This window comes from Protopterus annectens, chromosome 12.part0 (assembly GCF_019279795.1).
Source record: "Protopterus annectens isolate FY-2018-M chromosome 12.part0, PAN1.0, whole genome shotgun sequence".
Taxonomy (NCBI): Eukaryota; Metazoa; Chordata; order Ceratodontiformes; family Protopteridae; genus Protopterus; species Protopterus annectens.
This window is the reverse complement of record NC_056746.1, coordinates 976,989,994-977,010,997: the sequence shown is the minus strand read 5'-3', so window position 1 is coordinate 977,010,997 and position 21,004 is coordinate 976,989,994. Positions and strand designations below refer to the sequence as shown.

Here is a 21,004-nt window from a genome sequence, read left to right as displayed (position 1 = left end):
GTAGTAATGCTTATAATAGGATCTTGTACATCAAAATTACAAATGGTCAGCAAAGGCAACAACACATGTGAAACAGTGATCTTTGGCATTACCTTTGTGATTATAAATGCAAAATGCCAATTTTCGGTTTTATCTGTGCTTGTGCTGTGTAAAGGATGGGAGTTATCTTCTGTAATCTAGACAGCATAAGGCTCTGTGTAGAAGCAGTATGTGGGTCAGATTTAGTAATAGCAAGATAACCTCTCTAAACTATAAATATGTCTGATACTGTGCAAACCACCTTTGTAGATTATAGTACACATTGACGCTTACCCCCTTGGTTGTAAGACCATGAAATTTGCATATATTAATAAAAAGGCTATGGTTATGCAGGGAACTTTCCACCTGGAAACACATCAGGTTTTTGATTTTGTTCAATTGTTAGATTTCTTTTGTCGTTTGCAACATTTCTACTCACAATGTAGTGCGTTTCCTTATGTTGACAGGAAAATATATATATATATATATATATATATATATATATATATATATATATATATATATATATATATATATGCATACACATATACATATACATGCATGCTACATTTTAATATTTTTCTGCTCTTTCATCCTCACTTTGCCCTCCTTCTAGGTCAAAAACAGGTACAGCATCATTCTACATAAAGAATGCAAGCATCTATAAAATAAAAAATTACAAAATTCCAACTAAACTATGTAGTTTACTTTCACCGTCACATGGCCTTTGTCCACTGACAGGCAGCAGAAGATACTTCAGAATTCCAAAGGATGATGGCTTTCCCCAAATATTGACTTCTCCCTTTTTTAAGGACCCTGTCGGAATGCTAATATGATATGATATTAAACAGCCTTAGAAGTGTGTGTGTGTGTGTGTGTGTGTGTGTGTGTGTGTGTGTGTGTGTGTGTGTGTGTGTGTGTGTGTGTGTGTCTGGTTTTCTGTCTCTATATACACATACCACATACTTCACCAAACACATCCCTTTCTTAAGCAATAGCACTTCAGCTGATGTGTAAATGTTTTAAATTCAGAAAGTGATACCAGTACATAAGTGTGGTTATGTAAAATGAGACTATGATTAGCAACATCAACAGTTCCAAACGGCTATGCATTTATTTAATAATTAATGCTTGAGTTTGTTTCACCAAATGATTACTTAACCTTTCCACCGGGTAAACGAAGTGAAAACCATTACAATTTACTGGTACCTTAAAACTTTCTGGTAGTCCAAGCAGTTGTCGTTTCTCTCTAAACCGTTTCATCACAGTTTCAGCTGTTTCTGCTACTGATGGCATGTGCTGTGTGTCTGCCAAATGCTGCTGTTCTGCATCGCTGAAAGTTTCCAACACTGCAGGCTGCTCAGTACAGGATGCAGGTTTTACTGTGCTGTTTTCTGCATCAGACATTTTTAACTTGAGTTCTGTTACAAAGCAACATAAGGCAATGTAGTTATTTTAAGCAAGTAATTTTCTTATTATTTTAAAGCATATTCAGATTTCCTCCTTTATTACAAATGTCAATAAATTAGAAGATAAATAAAACCAGGAGAGAAGCTGAACACACAAACCAATAAATTGTGCTGGTACTGCAAAGATATTTAACCTGATTAACTGACCTTGTCTGATGGAAGTAAAAGTGTACACTCCCCAGTTATCAAATGCATTTTATTTTTAAACATGTAGTGTATATGTTTGCTTGTAGACTCCTTTAAGTGTATGATTTTATGTAGTCATTGCCTTTTTCAGTGTAGAGTTTTTCCTCCATAGCAAGTCTTTATCATAGGTAGTTACTACACATGTGGTCCAGGGGATCAATAAGAGACTAGTCCAATTTTACAATTGCCCCAGAGCACCTTCTCTGACTTTTGTTCAGAGTCGCACAGTAAGCAAGCCTTAGCAATCAAACCCAGGAAGGAGATCTTTAATAGCTCATAGACTTAATCCTCTGCACAGCTAGCCCAACTACACCAACCGAGATGGGGACACTTTTGCTTTTAGTGTGTTGAACATTTAAATTCTAGAGATTATCTGAATATCTTACCCTTCTATATTCCATTTCCAGATTGATATGGTGTCATTATGATTAGTATTAGGGGAGTTTAAAAGATAGGTGCAGCAAAATTTAACTCAATATATCAAGATACCCAAAACTAAATTTGTCACACCAGGACAACTGCCAATTCCCAAATATGTGGTGTTTAGAATTAAAAATAACTGTATTAATTCAATGGTGTAAGGGATCGCCATTGAATGGAGGGTTGGGGTGAAATCCCCTTATTCACTGAATGCCATTTCAGCTGATCAGCTGAGGTAAAACTGAGCTCAACAAAGTTTCTTCAAGAGATGGCACTGTAACTATGCGAGTAATTTCAAAGCCTTATAAACCCTGCTTTCTCTCGTCAATAGTCCATATATTGAGTTCTCTCAATCACTCTGGTTGCTATAATTTATATATCCTTTTTTCTGTTTCTTAAGGTATACAGATACTACAATGTCAGAATCTATAGCTAAGCATCACAGCAGTAATCATCAAAAATGTTAAGCTGACAATCCATGTTTTTAAATTTAACAGTATTGCAAATATAATTTTGCTGGTGGCAAGCAAATTGCACCGCCATGTGGGGTCTTGCACTCATATCCCTGCCCCCCATACTAACTCTGTGATTGTGAAATTTTGACGGTGAGAAGAAATTTCCTTACCCCCAGAGTTCTTATATCTCACTGAAATTATTGCACATTATTTGAGCAAATACAGGAGTCAAATTAAAAATACCAGCTATTTCCATTTTGCTCGTACACAGTGTGATGTTCGTCATGCATCTGAATGTGCAAGAATAATTTACTGAAATGGGTTTCTCTAATCTATTCTCCATGCTCATTTCTCTACAGCATAAATGATCTCTAAGTTAGTGGTATAATCTTTTTAAGGCAAGTGTTTGACCCTTTGGTGCTTTCCCATAAGGAATTTGTGTGTGTATGTGTGTGTGCATACACACATGTGGGTGCACACTTGCACATATGTATGACTGTTTGCATGCATTCAAGAAAGCATGTGTGTCTGGAGGTTTTGAAATCTCTTTTCTATTGGCTGTCATTCATTTGTTTGCCCTTGAGCTGCTAATTATAGATCCATCCCTATTGCTCTGTCTTACTGCAGTCACTTTTACAGCCTCTGATATGATTATTGACATACTGCTTAAACACTGCTGTTACATGTAACATGTGTGGTGCTGAATGAGCCATTTTACTGGCAGATGAAGTAAACTATAAACATGTATGTCAGAATGCATGTCATTGCATATTTTGAAGAGATTTTTTTATGAAAATGAGTTACACAATTTTTAATATACAAGGCAGAGGTACTGACCCATAAGAGACATTAATCTCATTTAACTTCATCTTGTCAACAGCCTCCTTGCAAAGGTCGATGTGCTGATACTACAGCTGTCTTACTTCATCTCATTTTTCCTGAATAATAAGCTTTTGGGCAATGTTCCCCTAGTGTTTGCGCTTTAACTGTGTGATTTAAGCTAATATAAACGTAAGTGTAGAAAACAGAACTATACGCTAATGCCCTTAAAACACTCTCTTTTCTACAGAGGTTTAGCTGTTGCCCTTTATAAACCTTTCTAATTTGCAGAAGCTTGGAACTTCTCAGCAAACTGACTCCTTTCCTGAAATGCGACTATCTACTAGAGTCTGTAGGGCCTCATCATTCATGAGGATCTCGGCCTAAACTTTATTTCCTCTACAGGAGCAACTCAAGAGACAAGGTGAGACAACTTTTACTGAAAGTTTATTTGCAGCACCATCCATCCATCTACTAATAGGTGAGGAGTAACTTGCATTGACTGCATTCTCACATACAGGCCTGGTAAAATTAATTGCATGTCATTTTCCTATTAACTTGAGAGACTACCTTCTTGCTTTTGCCATCTAGTCCAATAAGTAAAAGAAATCCCCATTCCCAAATATATGCATATGTAGACAAAATTAAACTTCTGGTAGTAGACTTACATTCTTCTGGAAGAAACAGGCCAAGCTGCTTGAGAGCTGTTTCTTCACAATTGTGAATGTAACTGCTCCCACATCTCATTATCATGAGACAGCTCTTAGATCTCACTGAAATTACTAATACAGGAGTCAATTAAAAATATCAACTATTCCCATTTCGCTCATACACATTGTGATGCTCATCATATATCTGAATGTAAAAATAATTCACTGAAACTGGTTTCTCTGAATCTGTTCTCCATGCCCATTTCTCTACAGCATAACTGACTGCCATTTAAAAAAGAGAGGTGCTTTGCTGGGGAGGGTGTCTCAAGTACCTTATCTGAAACTTAGGAGGTACCCAAAGTAATCTTCTTTGAAGCATGCATTATTTGCAATATGGTCAGTAATAGGTGGTTAGTTTGCCTCCGCAAAGAATAATTTGTCTGAAACCAATAAATATGCTGTATACTCCAGAAAATTCTAGGCAGTAACAAATCACTTGCCCAGCAATGAATTTAATGTAGACAGAATTCTGTGACAAACTTAAAGCATGGGTTGTCTGCATTCTGGTCAAAAATAAGAGATAAGCTGGTTGTAGTACCATTATATCAACTAGGTTGTATATGCCAGAAAATTCTAGGCAGTAATATGTCAGTTGGCATTGTCCTCCTACAATCCCCCTGTTGCAAATTTCTTCAAACAGAAATTCCTGGCACATTTATTCATTCCATCCATCATCCATATGTGAGATACACCTTTCATGTAGTTGAACATAATCATACCAATAGATGTCGTCGTTCCTTGACTGTGGCCTTTCAGGTTGAGGTAAACATCAACCCTGGTCAGTTCATATTTGCGGGGCTATGGTGGATAAATTGATGAGACACACACACACATATATATGTGTGTGTGTGTGTGTGTAGTGTGTGCATGTATATATCTAGATCTATCGATATAGATATATAAATGGATCTAGGAATAGTTGATCCAAGGAAACGTCAATGCGCTTAACGTCGACACCATACAGGATATGCTTTGCGGCTAATCCTCGGAACATACAATATAAACAAAAGTGTTTTTGTAGGGGTCAAGCTTCTCCGCACCCTCACATCCACTGCTAATTATATATACTAATACCAAGATTGCACAGTCCTTGGAGAAAGGGCATATCCCCTAACCTCGAGTACTGTCAACTTCGCACATCTGTTGACCATCTAAATATGTTGACCGAAGTGGGTGGACAATACAGAGATGGACAAAAGTAAATTTCACTTACTGCCAGGCAATACATACATATACACTCTCTCTCTGTCTTACACACACAACTATGTGTGTGTGTGTATATATATATATATATATATATATATATATATATATATATATATGTATGTGTATATATATATATATATATATATATATATATATGTGTGTGTGTGTGTGTGTGTGTGTGTGTATATATATATATATATATATATGTGTGTGTGTGTGTATATATGTATATATATATATATATATATATATATATATATATATATATATATATATATATATATATTGCCTGCACTGGTCTAGTCCATGTGATGCAGAACATGTCCATTTTACTACCATCTGCAAGAGAAGTAATCCCCAGATGACATTTAGCAGTCTGTCATACCTCGTCAAACTTCTAGAATAGACATTGCAGAGATATCATAAGGATTACATATCCAAATACTGAATTTTCATCCATACAGAATATGGGGTTTGGTTACAACACGTCATTCAAACTGGCCACATAAATCTTGTATAATGCAGTCAAAAGGAACGTCTTACTTACAGAAACAGTGATAGTAACAACACTGTTCAGATAACTAACTAGGGCCTTTGATTGAATCATGTGGTCTTCATTTAAGAACTTAAGCAAGCAAAATCTGAGAATCAATATGGAATTCCTTATGCAAACTGTTTGGCATGCCAGAGTCAAGGATTCTTTTTAAAGCTTCCATTCCCTCTCTCCACAGGCTGTTGTCTGCTCTCATCTCCACATTCAGCTAAACACCTGACTGCTTCAGCAAGGGGTTGCAGGCTCTGTAAAAACACACTGATGGGCTGCACAGTATCTAAAATGGTTGTAAAATTGATGTCTAATTTTGGAATACTCTAGACTAAAAGGAGGATGACTACTTCCCCTGACATTGGTCTGCAGGCATCCAGACTGAGACCTAATGTTAATGAGCTTCTAGTGTTGCTTTTAAAGACTCCATTGTTTTTGCTGCACCTTTGCTGGGTAATTCCCTGGCTGTTATCATGGAAATATCACAATCCAGGCATCTGTAAGGCACATACCCCCATCTTATACCAGTTTTTACAGAGAAAGCCCCAGTCATTTAGAGAATGACTTGTTGGTTCCCTTGTTGTTTATTTTTTATCCCGTTTTTCAGATTGATGATTAAAAACCTGTTGAGGAATGTTTTGCTCTTTTACAGAATGGAATGCCTTATTTCCTTCTCTTACATTCATTTCTGAAGAGGATGTATCCCTGGTTTATTTTGACCAAATTAAACACCTGTTAGCCTATATACTGAATCGGAGGTGGGAATCCTGTACTTCTGACCCATGCAGAGGATGTGTCCTTTGAAGAAATGCTACGTTTAAAGAAAGAATATTTTAAACAGGGTTATTTAGAACTGCCATTACTGAAGAGAGCTATGTTAAGCTTCTAAAGCACGAGGCAGACAGTTATCTGGAGGTTCCTTCTGTAATTAATAGTTTTGAGTAAAAGTTTCATGATTCTGTGTTTTGAGGGTCTGTCTAATTCTCAACACTCATTCTGATGAAAACAGACTTTGCAGGAATCTCAGCAGCATAAATACATACACAGAAAATCTTGTGACTTACTGCACTATATTTGATATAGCTGTTCTGAAGGAGTTTGAAAATAAGCAATTGCTTTCGGTACTCTGCCAAATGGCAGACTAGAATACTTAACATATTTAGAACATTTATACATTTGCAAACTATGTCATGAAAGATGTGAAATACTAGGCCCATATAGTAAAGTACCAGGAAGGCTCCCTAAAATGAATTGAGAAGCTGACTGAAAGCAGTGCTAATGCTTCTATTAATGAAAACATTTCTAAATTGCCTAGAGAATTAAAAATTGCATTGATGAAATTGTATAGTTACTGTCAAACTGATGAAGGGCGTGACCACTGACATATCCATCTTTCACTACTAACCAAAACAAAGGCATGCGAAACACTCCAAAATATAAAGTAATACAACAATCAATGTGTAACAAATAATGTTTTCTTACTACCTTTCATCTGTAGCACTTCTGCTAGAACCCAGGTATTATGCATTTTCTTCTTCTACCAAGAAATGTGTAAGGTAGCATTTCCATGATGTAATTATAGTGGTCAATGAAACGGAGCCAAAGTGAGTACACATTTACAAAAGGATGCAGAATTAACCTGAATCTGATAAAATTATCCAATGTGTAGAAAATAGTCTTGAAAAATCAAAGGACACCAGTTCAGTTTCTGCTAAATCCACCTACATCAACACTTGACAGCAATCACAGAATATTAAGCTATGTCGAATGAACACATTGAGTACTAAAGTGAAAAGAATAGAGAAGAACTGTATTGTATAAATAGAAAAAAGCAAGGCTCGAAGTATCCAAGGGAAAAAATATGATCTGCAAAGTTTATATGATTTTGTAGGTGTCATTTGCTAACAGTTGCAGTTTATAGATTTTTCTCATCTGTTTTCCTGTAGATGGCTTATAAACATCATCATCATCGGCCCCCTTTTTCCTATTTTTCTACATGGGGTCAGGGTATCGTGTTAACTGTTGTCATCTCTCTTGATTCAGTGCCTCACTCCTGCCTTCTTCAACACTCATGCCTGACTGTCGCAGATCATCTTTCACACAATCCATCCAGCTCTTTGCTGGATGTCCTCACTTCCTCTTACCTTCTTCCCGTCTGTCCCAAATCTTCCTCAGCAGATTGTCTTCTGCTTTTCTGCACATGTAACCAAACCACCGTAATCTGTTCTCTTTGATCTTTTCTGCTACTTTGGCTTCTACTCTTATGTCCTCATTTCTTCATCTGTCCCACAGTGTGCATCCTACCACCCTTTCTCAGGCACTTCATTTCAATCACCTCTAGCTTCTTCAACTGTTCTGCCTTTACTGCCCAGGCTTCTGTACCATACAGTAGTACTGGTCACACCACTGTCTTGTACACCTTACTTTTCCATTTCTTTGGCATTCTTCTGTCATAGACTACACCCAACACTCTATGCCAGTTGGCTGCAACCCCTCTAGCTTTGACCTTTTCATTGAGACTTCCCTTTCCTCAACCACCCCTCCCAGATACTTGAAGCTATTTACCTGTTCCACTGTTTTCTCTATCTCTATTCTCAGCTTCTTCTGAGTTCCCCAGTTTGCTGCCATTACCACCATCTTATCTGTGCTTAGTTTCATCTCATGTGCCTTCAGATTTGCATTCCATTCTCCTGTCCTTTGCTGAAATTCTGGCTCAGAGTCTGCCTGTAATGCCACGTCATCTGCATACAGCAACTTTGTTGATCTGTCCCCTCCGACCTGTTTGCTAATGTAGTTCATCACCAATATGAACAGCAGTGGGCTCGGAGCTGAATACTGGTGTAGACCCACTACCACTGGGAACTCCTCTGTGAGGCTGAACACTGTTTATACTTGAGTCATTGGGTTCTTGTACATAACCTGCACTAATTCTACCAATGTTTCTGGGACTTCAAACCACCACAATACTGCCTGGACCAGCTTTCTTGGGACCTTGTCATATACTTACACCAAGTCTAGGAATGCCCAGTTGGACTCTCTCTTCATCTCTAGCTTCTTCTCAAGTATCTGTCTCACTGCAAACACATGGGGTCAATTGTGCTGCATCCTGATCTGAATCCGAACTGCTCATCTCCCATCTTACATTCTACTACTGTGAGTACCCATTTATCAACCACCCTCTCCAGAACTTTCATGCAATATGATAGGAGTTTGATGCTTCTGTACTGCCCACAGTTGCGGATGTTCCCTTTGCTCTTTTACATTGGCATGAATATGCTTATTTTCCAGTCATCTGGGATGTGCCCCTCTCTCCACACTGCTATTAGTACCCTCAGGAGACATTTCTCCCCTATGTCACCCAGCATCTTTATCAAAAATGCTGTGACCTCATCTGAGCCTGCTGCTTTCCCTGACTTCATTTTCCTTAGTGCTGTTCTTACTTCTTCTAGGGTGGGCTCCTCCTCTTCTCTCATCATAGGCTGTTTCTGGGACAGTGCAGCTTCTGTGGGGTTTATTCATTCAGAAGCTGCTGGAAATACTTCCATCTATCTTTGATGTCCTGTGGACTGGTGAGCAGGTTGCTGCTGGCATCCCTTATGAAGGGTGTCTGACTATCTTCTTTATCTTTCTGTCTTTGTCTTGCAACCTGATACAGTTTCTTTATACCACTTACTGAGTCACTTTCCAGAAGTTGGTAGAGTGCCTCTGATATCCTATTCTTTGCTATTGCAACTTCTTTCTTAGCTTCTTTGTTAGCCAACCAGTAGTCCTTCCTAGCCTGGTCACTCTTTTCTGTCTCCTACTTCTTCCTGCACTCCATTTTTCTTTTGATGACTTCCTGGACTTCTGCATTCCACCACCAGCTTTCCTTATGTACCTTATTTCCATACCTGGCTTGGTCACACATCTTTTCTGTAGTCCTAGCACATGTTGTTTTTAGGCAATGCCATTCTTGTTCAACTCCACCTATTTCTTCCTCTTCTTTGGGTACTTAGTGCCCTGTGTAATTCCTTGAACTGATGTACTTTTTCTCCAGTCAACTTCCAGGTCTTTAGCCTGGTCTCTGTTGACCTTAGAGGCTTCTCTGACCACTGCTTGCAGCTGATTGTAACAACTAGTGGTTTATGCTGTGGGCAGACTGTTTCACTGGGGCTGACTTTGCAATTATGGATTCTACCCCAGGGCCTTTTTCTTACTAGGTGGAAGTCTAATTGAGTTGCATGTTGGCTACTCTTGTATGTGATCTTGTGACTCTCTTTCTGAACCATGTGTTGGCTACTAACAACTCATTTGCCAGACAGAAGTCTAGAATGGAGTCTTCTCCTTTATTCCTGTTGCCCCACCCATATGGACCCAGGCAGTCCTCATATCCTGCTCCGTCTATCACTATATGTGTATTCAAGTCACCCTTTATCAACACCAATTCATGTTGTTCTGCTTTATCTAGTAGGTCCTGCAACTACTGTCTGAATGCACTCTTCCTCACTATCACAACCCTGCTGTGGGGCATAGGTTGAGATTAGGAATACTGACCTATCATTACAATGGAGTCTGATTGCCATGAGTCTGTCATTAATTCTGATGATATCCCTTACTGCCTTCTGAAGCCTCTCTTACACCACAATTCCTACACCATTTCTAGATTGCCCCCTCCGGAGTAGTAGAGTCTGGATCCCAAGCCAAGTGGCTCCGCTGCACTGCCCTTCCATCTCATCTCTTGGATACATAGGATGTTCAGCCTCCTCCGTATCATAATGTCATCCCCTTCCAAGCTGTGTCCTGTCATTGAACCTACATTAAGTGTAGCCATTCTCAGTTCATGTTTCTCAGGTTTGTTGGTTTTACATCCAGCTTTCGCTCAACAGATAACCCATGCTGGGCAACTAGACACCGGCTGTCCAGTAGCTTATTGACATTGGCTGCTGGGCTTTATGGCAGGCACACATTGGCCAATAGGGGCACATATACCCTCCCACCATTAGCAAGGGTCACTGGCGTAGGTCAGAGTAGACTGGGTCCTCAACCCACTTATCACTGGTAACTACCCATGCCCATTTTGGTGACATTAGCCAACATGACTAAATCATCTAGAACCGTATTTTGGCTTGTAAACATTTCCTGCAAATTCCATACTTAATGAAAAGACAGGGCATACTTTAAGTCATTACATTAAACATACCTTTTAAATGCTTACGCCCCTTAGCAAGGTCATTCATCCATTTCAGGACCTCAGGATTAGAAACTTTGTCAGTGTATGACGGCTAGAAATGAAAAGGAGAATTTTAATTGACATCACAGATGTACATAAGTAGTATACAAATTCCTATTAAATTTTCATGAAAAGTTAGATCTGAAAACATAGCATATAAACTGGCAAATCTGCTTACAGGCAGATGATAAGATCATCCAACTTCATATCACAGCTCAAGATATCAGTTGTTCTTGTCACTCATCCTAGAGACATATAGGAACAAGATTGTGTTGGTCACATGTGCCTGTTTAGTAAGTGTTCTGATCTCACAACATTCTGTCAATGATCATTTTTTCCTTGAAGTGCAGTGACTCTAAGTGAGGATAATAAGGATGTGAAAGTGGTCTGCATTTTTAAAGTTTCCAGCACATGGAGGTGCAAGACATACTTGCTCTCTATAAAACAAGTTTTGCATTTGCTGCTACAGTCACAAGATGCAATAGATGTGTACTGAGTTTGTGTTTACTTGAGCTCATGTAATAGGAGATTTTTTATTTTTTTTTTGTTTTTGCAGACTTTATGTGATGCAAATTTGGATGAATTGAGGAAACATAGCGTAATTGTTGACACCAGCTTTAAAATCAGGACGAAGAAAGCTGAGTAAGGAGCAGCTTTTGATTAAAAGTATGAATCTGAAAAGACCTCTTTTTTTTAAAAACAATAAGCACGTCATGCACCAAGCACAAAATTGGACAGCTTTCTGTTTGAGGTATTGTTTTTTATTTATTTCCAAATAACTCGGTATTAGCCTCTTTACTTATTTACTTAATTAGAAAGGGGGGAGTGTTCTGGTAAGTTGAGTTCCCCCTTCTGGGTCTTACAGTATAGTAATCCTGAGGAAACAAATGGGTACAGCTGTACTCCTTAGAAGGTAGGGTTCTGCTTTGTGGATCAAAGATTTTAAATTGAGAAAGTGATGGCTCTCGAGTGTTATTTCACAGCTTTCTAAACAATGAAGGAGTTTTGCTAAAAATCTAGATTCATCAGAAATGACTTGTAAATGTGGAGTTTTGTTACCCCCTATGTGGGAGGTATGCATGGGGTCTTGATCCCTACAAAATAGCTTTATTTTTGGTTTGCAGGATGTGGTATTCAGTGAAACCATTTCATAACTTTGGGACTCGCACAGTTTATCTTTGGTGAGTCACGATAAATTCTTTAAATCAAGATTGTGGTAAACAAATAAGGTTAGTCTACAGAACGTCTAGAAACTTGACTGTTTTCCCTTTGTGCTGAACACCCCCCCCCCCCCCCGCAGCTCTGGATCTGTCTAGCATCTCCTAGAGACATGCCAGTAGGCTAAATTGATGATCCCTGAAACTACCAATGGGCATGTGTGCATAAGAATGAGAGAGAGAGACCTGTGAAAGGGTGGAGTCCCATCTATGACTGGTCCCATGTTTTATACCTACTGCCTGCTGAAACAGGCTGTGGAAGTCTAAGGCCATCAAAAGGATAAAATTAATACATGAAAATGAATGTTCAGAAAACTGCTATATTCAGGTCTTGGACAAATGTACAGTAGATATCTGTATTCAAGAACAAAAACCAGAAGTCCAACACTCAGTAGCTTTAATATCAAATATGTGTTTTGTATTAAAGCTACTTAGCGTTGGACTTCTGGTTTGTATTTGTACTTGAAGTTCTTTGGCTTACAAGGTATTTTTTCTTATTTACTAGATATCTGTATTCCGATATACCCTTTGAAATCAAAATATTGTTTTATAATTATAATTATTGTACCTATCAACCAATATTGCCTGGGCTTGCAAGGAGCATCACAACTTTTTTCTTTTCTCCAAGAGAAAAAAAAAATCCAATGAATATCTACAGAAAAATAAACATTTTTCTATTCAGTATAGAAATAAATATTTAACAAAAACAGGCACGATGCTTTTCCCCCTAACTACACTTGCATTCAGTATGGATTCAACATTTGTCAACCACTGCATAGTTTGAGACCTGGAGAAGGGGCTGATGGTGGTGTTTTGCTGCTTACAGCAATGGACTCCACAGCTACATGTTTATAGTCTTCCAAATGCTCTTGCCCATTTGGATAAGGGATGAAACACTACTGAACTGGGGGATTTTAACTTCCACCGGGATTAGTGTATCAGTACATTTCTTGATGACCCAACCAGAAATGTCTTCCAGTTTGTCTCTGTTACTACCTGGACTAACCAGCATGCCCCCAGACATATATAGACTGGGTCTTTACTATCTCCGTGAAATGACTACCTTCCCAATAATTCACCCTCTCTTTTAAAGGTCAGTACACCACAACTACCTACTTTTCAGCAATAGGTGTTAAGAATACTGTTTCTACAACCACCAAAAGGTCTTTTCAGCAAGGCAGTGGGACTATCCTTCTATATGAGCTGGTAGACATTGACTGGACATGAATTACATCACAAAGTAACCATTCTGGAATATCTGTCAATATTCTTTTGCCACTTGTATACCTTCCCATGACTACTAAGTGGACTAGTGGACCAAACATAACCCTGCACCATGAACATCATCCAAGGTGAAAAAGCCATGAAAGACAAAACGCCTGCTGGAAGACCTTCTGAATGCTGAATTCATGCTTTAGCTGAGATGAATTTTGCTGACAGAACTCTGTATAAAAAGAATATGTTGAACCAAACCTGATTATTTCAAAATATGTCAAACCATAATTTTTGGGATCCTTAAGGAATTTGGATGAGATTAACAAATTGCTTGGCAAAACAATTTCAAATAATGAACTTAAAATCTAGCATAATGGACAGATCATTACTGCCCATGCAAGTATTGCCAACTTCTTTGCTTATGAATTACAACTTGTAATATCCCACCCACAGCTCATGCAAGTGATGGTGCCAATCATGAGCATATGAAAAACCATTTACTCCTCATTTCATCTTAAGCCTGTCAGTTCAGGAGATCAACAAGGGACTAAGGAGGCTGCTGAATTATAGTGGTGCTGTATCTGATGGAAATATTTTCAAATTCTTTAAGGTCTGTGATACTTTCTTTAGCTGTGGCTCTCTGCATTGAACCTGGTATGAATTCTTGGAGCTACGAGTTGAAACATAATTCCACAAAAAAAGTGCTCATACACCACTGTATCACTGTTGGTAACTCCATGTTGCTGTCCCATTACCTCATTTCCTGATCTTCATTTTTTTGTGAAGTTCTGTTTTGCCTTCAGCTCTCTACTTTGAACAAAGTCATTTTCTAACAGTGCACATACCTATCCATTCAGTTGTCTTACCTTGTTGCCACCTTGCACACAAGTTAAAATATTTTACAAAGGCTTCTTCATTATGGAACTATAAGCTTGGAACGCATTGCTAAAAGGAGTATACTCATCTACAGGCAAGTTAAAGCCACACATTGAGTATTATTTAATGTACACTGTGTGTAAATGTTAGTTAGCTGACCGTGCTTAATGGAAAAGTAAAGTCCAGGCTTTGTGAATGTATCCAAGTATGATACTATGAGCACTGCCTCAGAGAATACATCTGGTTATACTATTTCTTTAGCTATCATTCCTTTGTTTTCAGGATTTAAACAAGGGGACAATGTATAGTTGCTCCCTACCAGACCTTTGTAGTTGACATGTATTATTCCACATGTATCTGTTTATACTGCCATTTTCCCATTTTTTTCTTATCAGGTATTGTAAGTAGGTACAGGCAGAAAAACAAATAACTAAAATGACCATCTGCTATGGGACCGACCTAGGCCCGAGACTTTATTTTATTTGTTGATTGACTTTCATAAGAACTTTGATTTTTTTTCTCCTCAGAAAAGCAGTTTTAAAATAACACAACACTACATAGAACAAGGAAAAAAAATAATGTTAAAAGAAAGAGACATGGATTTATTTACCTTGTATTTCTTTTCATGTTCAAACTTTTCTTCATATTTTCTGATTTTCCTTTTCAGGTTTTGAATATGTTTAGTTAATTGCATTACTGTGGATAAACCTTTGTCATTTTCAGTGTTTCCTCGGGAAGGACTTCTGGACCTGTATTTGAATGGTACAATAATAGAGACATGTTAAAAATACCATTTATATTTTGCAAAGAAAGAAAATTATAAGGAAAAGCAGACAGGAGAGTTATACTTCAGGTTACTGTAGTATAATTTAATTTAAGACTTTTCTGAATAGCCTGTATTCTACAAACATTCCATTTTTTGGATGAATTCACTTTAATAGTCTTTCTTATACAGTTACTGCTCAGGCTGTACTGCGTCACTCCCTAATGTTACTGTTACTGTTCAGTACTATGTCACAGCAGGCAGCTGCCTTCATGTTTACAAGCACTAATCTTAATCTACGCAGTTAGGACACCACCTGCAGTGGAAAGGCTGAACTACAAACTATTCGTGCAGATGATCTGCAATGCATACTGCGGAGGAGAATTAAACAGCTGTTTATATTATCTCCCTATGTCTCTCAGATATAATCTTTGACAGTTACAGCAAGATCAATTTTCACAGGAAAATTTATAGTGTATGTACATGATCCCACAAAGAAGCTGTAGCTATCGATAGATGGTACGGAATAAGGGAGCACCTTATAATATAATGCATTGGCAAGCAAGAAGTCCTATGTAGCTATCACATTGATAGCACACCCCTGAAAATCAACAGTTAAGAACCTGGAAACCCATGAATATTAAATGCCTTTCAGTCACCACATATCCACTATTGCAAGAAAGTGCTTTTTCATTGCACAGCTTATAACTAAGGGTATGATCATTCCACTATATTACTCACTCATCACACAGATCATTGAGTAGAATACATCCTTTGGTATGTACCTGTTTAAACACTTGTCACAACATGAATGCCCACAATGCTTTCTTACTAAGAAAATCAAGAAACTATGACTGTGTAGACTATCACAAAGCCTTGTCCTTCTTGGTGTCATACAGGCTACTGATGGGCAATCTCTGCTCTGCCTCACACACAGCCTCAACAGACCCTATACTGTCAGATCTACTGCTAATTTTCAAGTCCAATTTAGGTATAAAACCTGCTCAAGAGTTGTAAATCTTTTTTGTAACAGAAATAGAACACATTGGACGGATAGATTTGCATCACAGAGAATACCACTTATTTGGAATCATCTTCATCTATGCATAAAGCAAAATACTTCTCTTAGTGCATTCAAAAATAATTTGGACAAATGGATGGATAACTCTAAACTCTTACCTGGTTTAAACAGCCTTGCCCTGCATGTGTAAGGACAACATTTAAATGTTGAGATCACCGGGTCATTCGTACTTAAAATATAAAAGTTAAAAACTTCATGGGAATGTATGGCTAGGCTTCTAAAGATCCTCATAGATCAATAGCTTAGTAAGTACGAATGAACCAATAAAGAAGATATTTCACAGTGCTATTTGCCCTAGTCATAATTCTTCTCTTTTGTTCCCTCATGCCATGAAAGACTAGTAAAATATTTTGCTTATAAAGAGACTAAGACAAATAGGGAGAAGTAGGAAATGGGTGGGTGGGGGGTGTGTGCAAATGTGCACACTTATGTGCATGCACACCTTTGCACTCACACATATCTCAGTGAAGGATGCCTTGATCTCTGTCAGTAGTACTCATCACAATAAATAGGTCATGCTGATATGTGTTTGTATTTAAACCACTAACTTAAAGGTGTTTAACAAAGCTTTGTTATATAGCTTTCAACATTGTCAAGCTCTAGTCTTACACTAAATCATAAATAGTGCCCAATGCCAGCTACTATAGAACAGTGGTGAAAAGTTAAAACAGCATTAAAAGCTGTAAAAAAAAAAAAAAAACATTCAGACTGTCACACTTCATTTTTGTGTGTGGCAGAATAAAGTGTTTTGTAACTTTTCCAGGAACAAAGATATACTTTGCTTCTGACTGCTGTTTATGAGAAAGCACTATGTGTTTTACAACTCTCAAAACTATAAAACACTTTGCGTATCCACATTTTTTAGCTGTAACCATGTTCTACAAAGAATCATGATTGGACCTCTCTGCTCATAACCACTTGCTGTGTTTTCCTATCACAGATGTCAAAGTACACCCTCTGAGCTTCACTTTGCATTGCCATTTAGGGGAATTTTATGACATTCGTGTCTCAAACATACAACAAGCTGGTTACGATTGCAGACCCAATCATAAACCTCTGCACAGCACTTCTCAAGAAATAGTTGGGGCTCAAAATTAATTTTATTAAAACTCAGAACCGAAAAGAGAACAATTAATTTAATTAAGCATTTGGCTTTTCTGACCAATTTCTACATACTGTAAATAATTTTTTCCCCTTCCATGTTGGGATTTTATATCACTGTATTGCGTGGTACATGCTGATTATGCTCCGATATTTGGAAAAAGACAAACCAGTTAAGTGCAGAATGGCACATGACCCAACCTTAGCAATTAAGCACCCCCTTGAAAGTTAAGATCAGGTCCCACACTAGGCAGTAAAATCTGCCTCTACTGACTAGCAAATGACAGCAGCAGACCAAAATGTTTGTTTCTGCCTACTGTCCATAACCTTAAGATGTCCCTAACGTCATGCAAAAAAAAAAAAAAAATAGGAGAGTTGCTAAAAATAACAGGATGTATATTTGCCTGCATAATCTGAAGAATATGAATGCTGAAACTGAAATGAATGTCATTGTTTATTGACTTCAAGCCTCAGTGGTTCATCCGAAAACCACATATTTTATGAGGAATAGACCAAAAATATGAAACAATAATCTAGATGTCATGCGAAAATCTAGACACTTGAGAGGTATGGAGCAGAGTGTAAATGTAACAGACTACATCTCTGACAGCACTCGCTAAGCATTTTACTACTTTAAAAGCCCGGAAAACACTCAGACATTTTTTTTCCCCTTTAAGTAGTACTACATGGAGCAGATAAAACTACATGCACTACTAAGAGTTATGATTGTCTCACCGATCATAACCCCTTATTGTGTGTTCTTGACATGGATGCCAAAATTCGCCTCTTGAGCTTTGCTCCGGAGGTGAATTTCTTGGCATCCATGTCTCAAACACAATAAGGGGGTTATGATCGGCTTACCTGATCATAATCCTCTATATCATAGTCAAAGGAACACTACTGTAATTATATTACACATTTTGGCTTCTCTCACAATAGAAAGAGAAAATATTCTCCTTGGATAAGCAAGGAAGACAAAAGCACCATGTTGTTGTTGTTGTGTTTTTCGGCTTTTCCCGGTTAGGGATCGCCACAGCGGAACTCCGGTCTGCTAATGATTGGCAGTAGATTTTTACGTGCCGAGTTGCTGGCCCTGACGCACAACCTTCAACGAACCTACGCCCATTCATGCATGTCTCCACACAGAAGACGCTCTAACTGAGAATCACCATATACATCTAAAATAGCAATCGTTAAATGGCTGATACGTTGACACACTTATGTTGTTAAACAAAAGTTGGCACCCTTCTGCACATGCTCTGAGGCTATTCCTCAGAATACACAAATTCTAAAATGGTGTTTTTACAGGGCAGCAGACTCCTCCTGCACCCCATTGCTAACCATTTATTCCACTTTCAAGATCATACAATCCCTGGGGAAATGGCATATTCCTCAACCTAAGGGACTGCTCAGTCTTGCGCAGCTGTTGATCATCTTTTCTGTTGTCTACAGCATGTTGACAAAACAGAGGTTAATTTTAGTTTAAATAGACTATTGCTACTTCATAAACCATATATATATATATATATATATATATATATACACACACACACACACACACACACACACCAACACACACGTGTGTGTGTATGTGTGTTAAATTAAAATTTAAAAAGTACAGTGAAAATAAATAATGAGAATTGTCTAACACTCATGGATTACAGGAAAGAATATAAAAGGAAAATAATACATGTAAGAAATAATTACTGGAGAAACAGCTTTCTAAAAACAGTCAAGAACATCACACAGTTATGGTAAGCAATTATTTTCTTGGGTAAAAATAAAAGCAGAAGTTTGTCTACAGCCCATCAATCAGTGGGTAAGGATAATACCAATGCCACTTGTAGTTTTAATAATGAATATTTTGCTATTCCTTTCAAAAATAAATCTAAAATAATTTGAATAAAGATGAGTCAAACACATTTGTCTATTCTTTACTTAAACCAGATCAGATAACTATTGTTAGAATGAGATTAATGAAATAAATATGTTATTTTAATGCTACTGATAATAGATTTGTCAGTTTATTTTTTTTAAATAGCAATTAAATATTTTAACACATTTTTCTTAAAAATAAGTTTCAAATAATATGGGAAATGCTACCATAAACTCTGTTCATAAGAGGGTTCTTGCTAACTTCAGTAATTACAGACATATTGCTTCATTTCCTATTTTTTCTCAGCTGTACTGTTTTAATTACACTTGCCAATCTGCACTCACACAAGTGTTTGATAAAGAACAAAGGTGTTGTGGTGCTATTCTAATCTTGCATAGGAAGTGTACTTGTAATGCATTAACAGTAATGGCACTAAATCAGAAGCAAATCAAAGTAGTGTAAACACCAATTTATCAAAGGTGTTTTTTCAGACAGAACCACCCCATTGGATTCCATTCCTTCTTAAGAATACTGACTCCACAGTGTACAACTATGAAGTAAGTGAAACACCCTTAAATAGGTGTATAAATATAAAATAAGACTGAGCACCACGAAGGAACGAAAGTACTTGCACAACTCAAGAAAGTTCATATAATAAAAATTATAAAATACTGTGCGCAAGTGCTACCCAGGCAATCCCAGAAAATGTAGATTCACCGATTCAAGTTACACAAATTTCAATAGATGAATTCCTTGTCTCTTCAGACCAAATAACAAACTATTTCACAGTAAATCAGCATCCAGGTAATAAATCCTTTCAAATAAATGCGAAAAGAAACTGTCGACTACAGTTTATTGTAAAAAGTAAAAACAGGTGAGCGCTTTCGATTTTCAGCTTTTTCAAACCATAAAACACTGCTAAAAAATCCATGATTTATATCCTAATCTACAAACAATTAATCAATTAACATAGACTAGATACATTTCTTAAAAAGACAGGCTCATTCATACATAAAAAATAAATAAAATATGACACTCTAGGGATAGTATTACATCAAACATCAAGAAAACAACAACAATATAAAAATATACTTTAGAGCATAAAAGATAAAATATAATAAACTTTCATGCAGCAATAATTTCATTATATGCATAAACCCTATATATATAAAACCTTCAAATTAATCCAGCAAACAGGATACCATAAATTAATAAATAAATATAAATATATATAAATACTAGTACTAAGGTTTCACCACAAGATAGTTTTATTGGAACATCAAAATGTGGTAGTTGTAATTTCTGTAGGTATGTGAATAATACAAACATGTTTATACATCCCTTAACTTCGAAAATTTTTACTTTTAGAGTGAATGGGACATGCAATACAGAACATCTGGTGTATCTAGCTACTTGCATGGAATGCAATGCATTCTATGTAGGTAAAACAGATAGAAAACTAAAAAATAGAATTAGGGAACATGTATATCAGATTAGGATTAAGTCAGAGGTAAATGCTTTGTCTAAGCACGTCTTGAAAGAAGGTCCCAAACATGAATTTAATTTTATGATTATGCATATTAATATACCCAGTTTTAGAGTAGGAGATATAAGGAACAGGACAGAGGAATTTGAAGCAGACTGGATTATTAAATTACAGGCACATGATTATCCAGGACTGAATGATAAAATTCCATTAAAACCAAAATTAAAGAAAAGAAGGTTTAAGTACTGATATATATATGTTTTATTTATATATATTTATATTTATTTATTTATTTATTTATGGTATCCTGTTTGCTGGATTAATTTGAAGGTTATATATATAGGGTTTATGCA

At 37.1% G+C, this 21,004-nt stretch overlaps 1 protein-coding gene across 2 annotated transcripts in view; it reads right to left on the bottom strand.

Moving 5' to 3' along the window:
• The window catches only part of LOC122816916 (protein FAM13A-like), a 1,835,067-nt gene that overhangs the window by 133,572 nt on the left and 1,680,491 nt on the right, over positions 1-21,004 (bottom strand). For both annotated transcript variants that reach the window (XM_044089997.1, XM_044089998.1), the window contains 3 exons: positions 14,955-15,093; positions 11,007-11,088; positions 1,228-1,439 (listed from right to left, as the gene is read on the bottom strand). In XM_044089997.1, the coding sequence (XP_043945932.1) occupies positions 1,228-1,439; positions 11,007-11,088; positions 14,955-15,093 (433 nt within the window). The remainder of the gene's footprint in view (positions 1-1,227; positions 1,440-11,006; positions 11,089-14,954; positions 15,094-21,004) is intronic.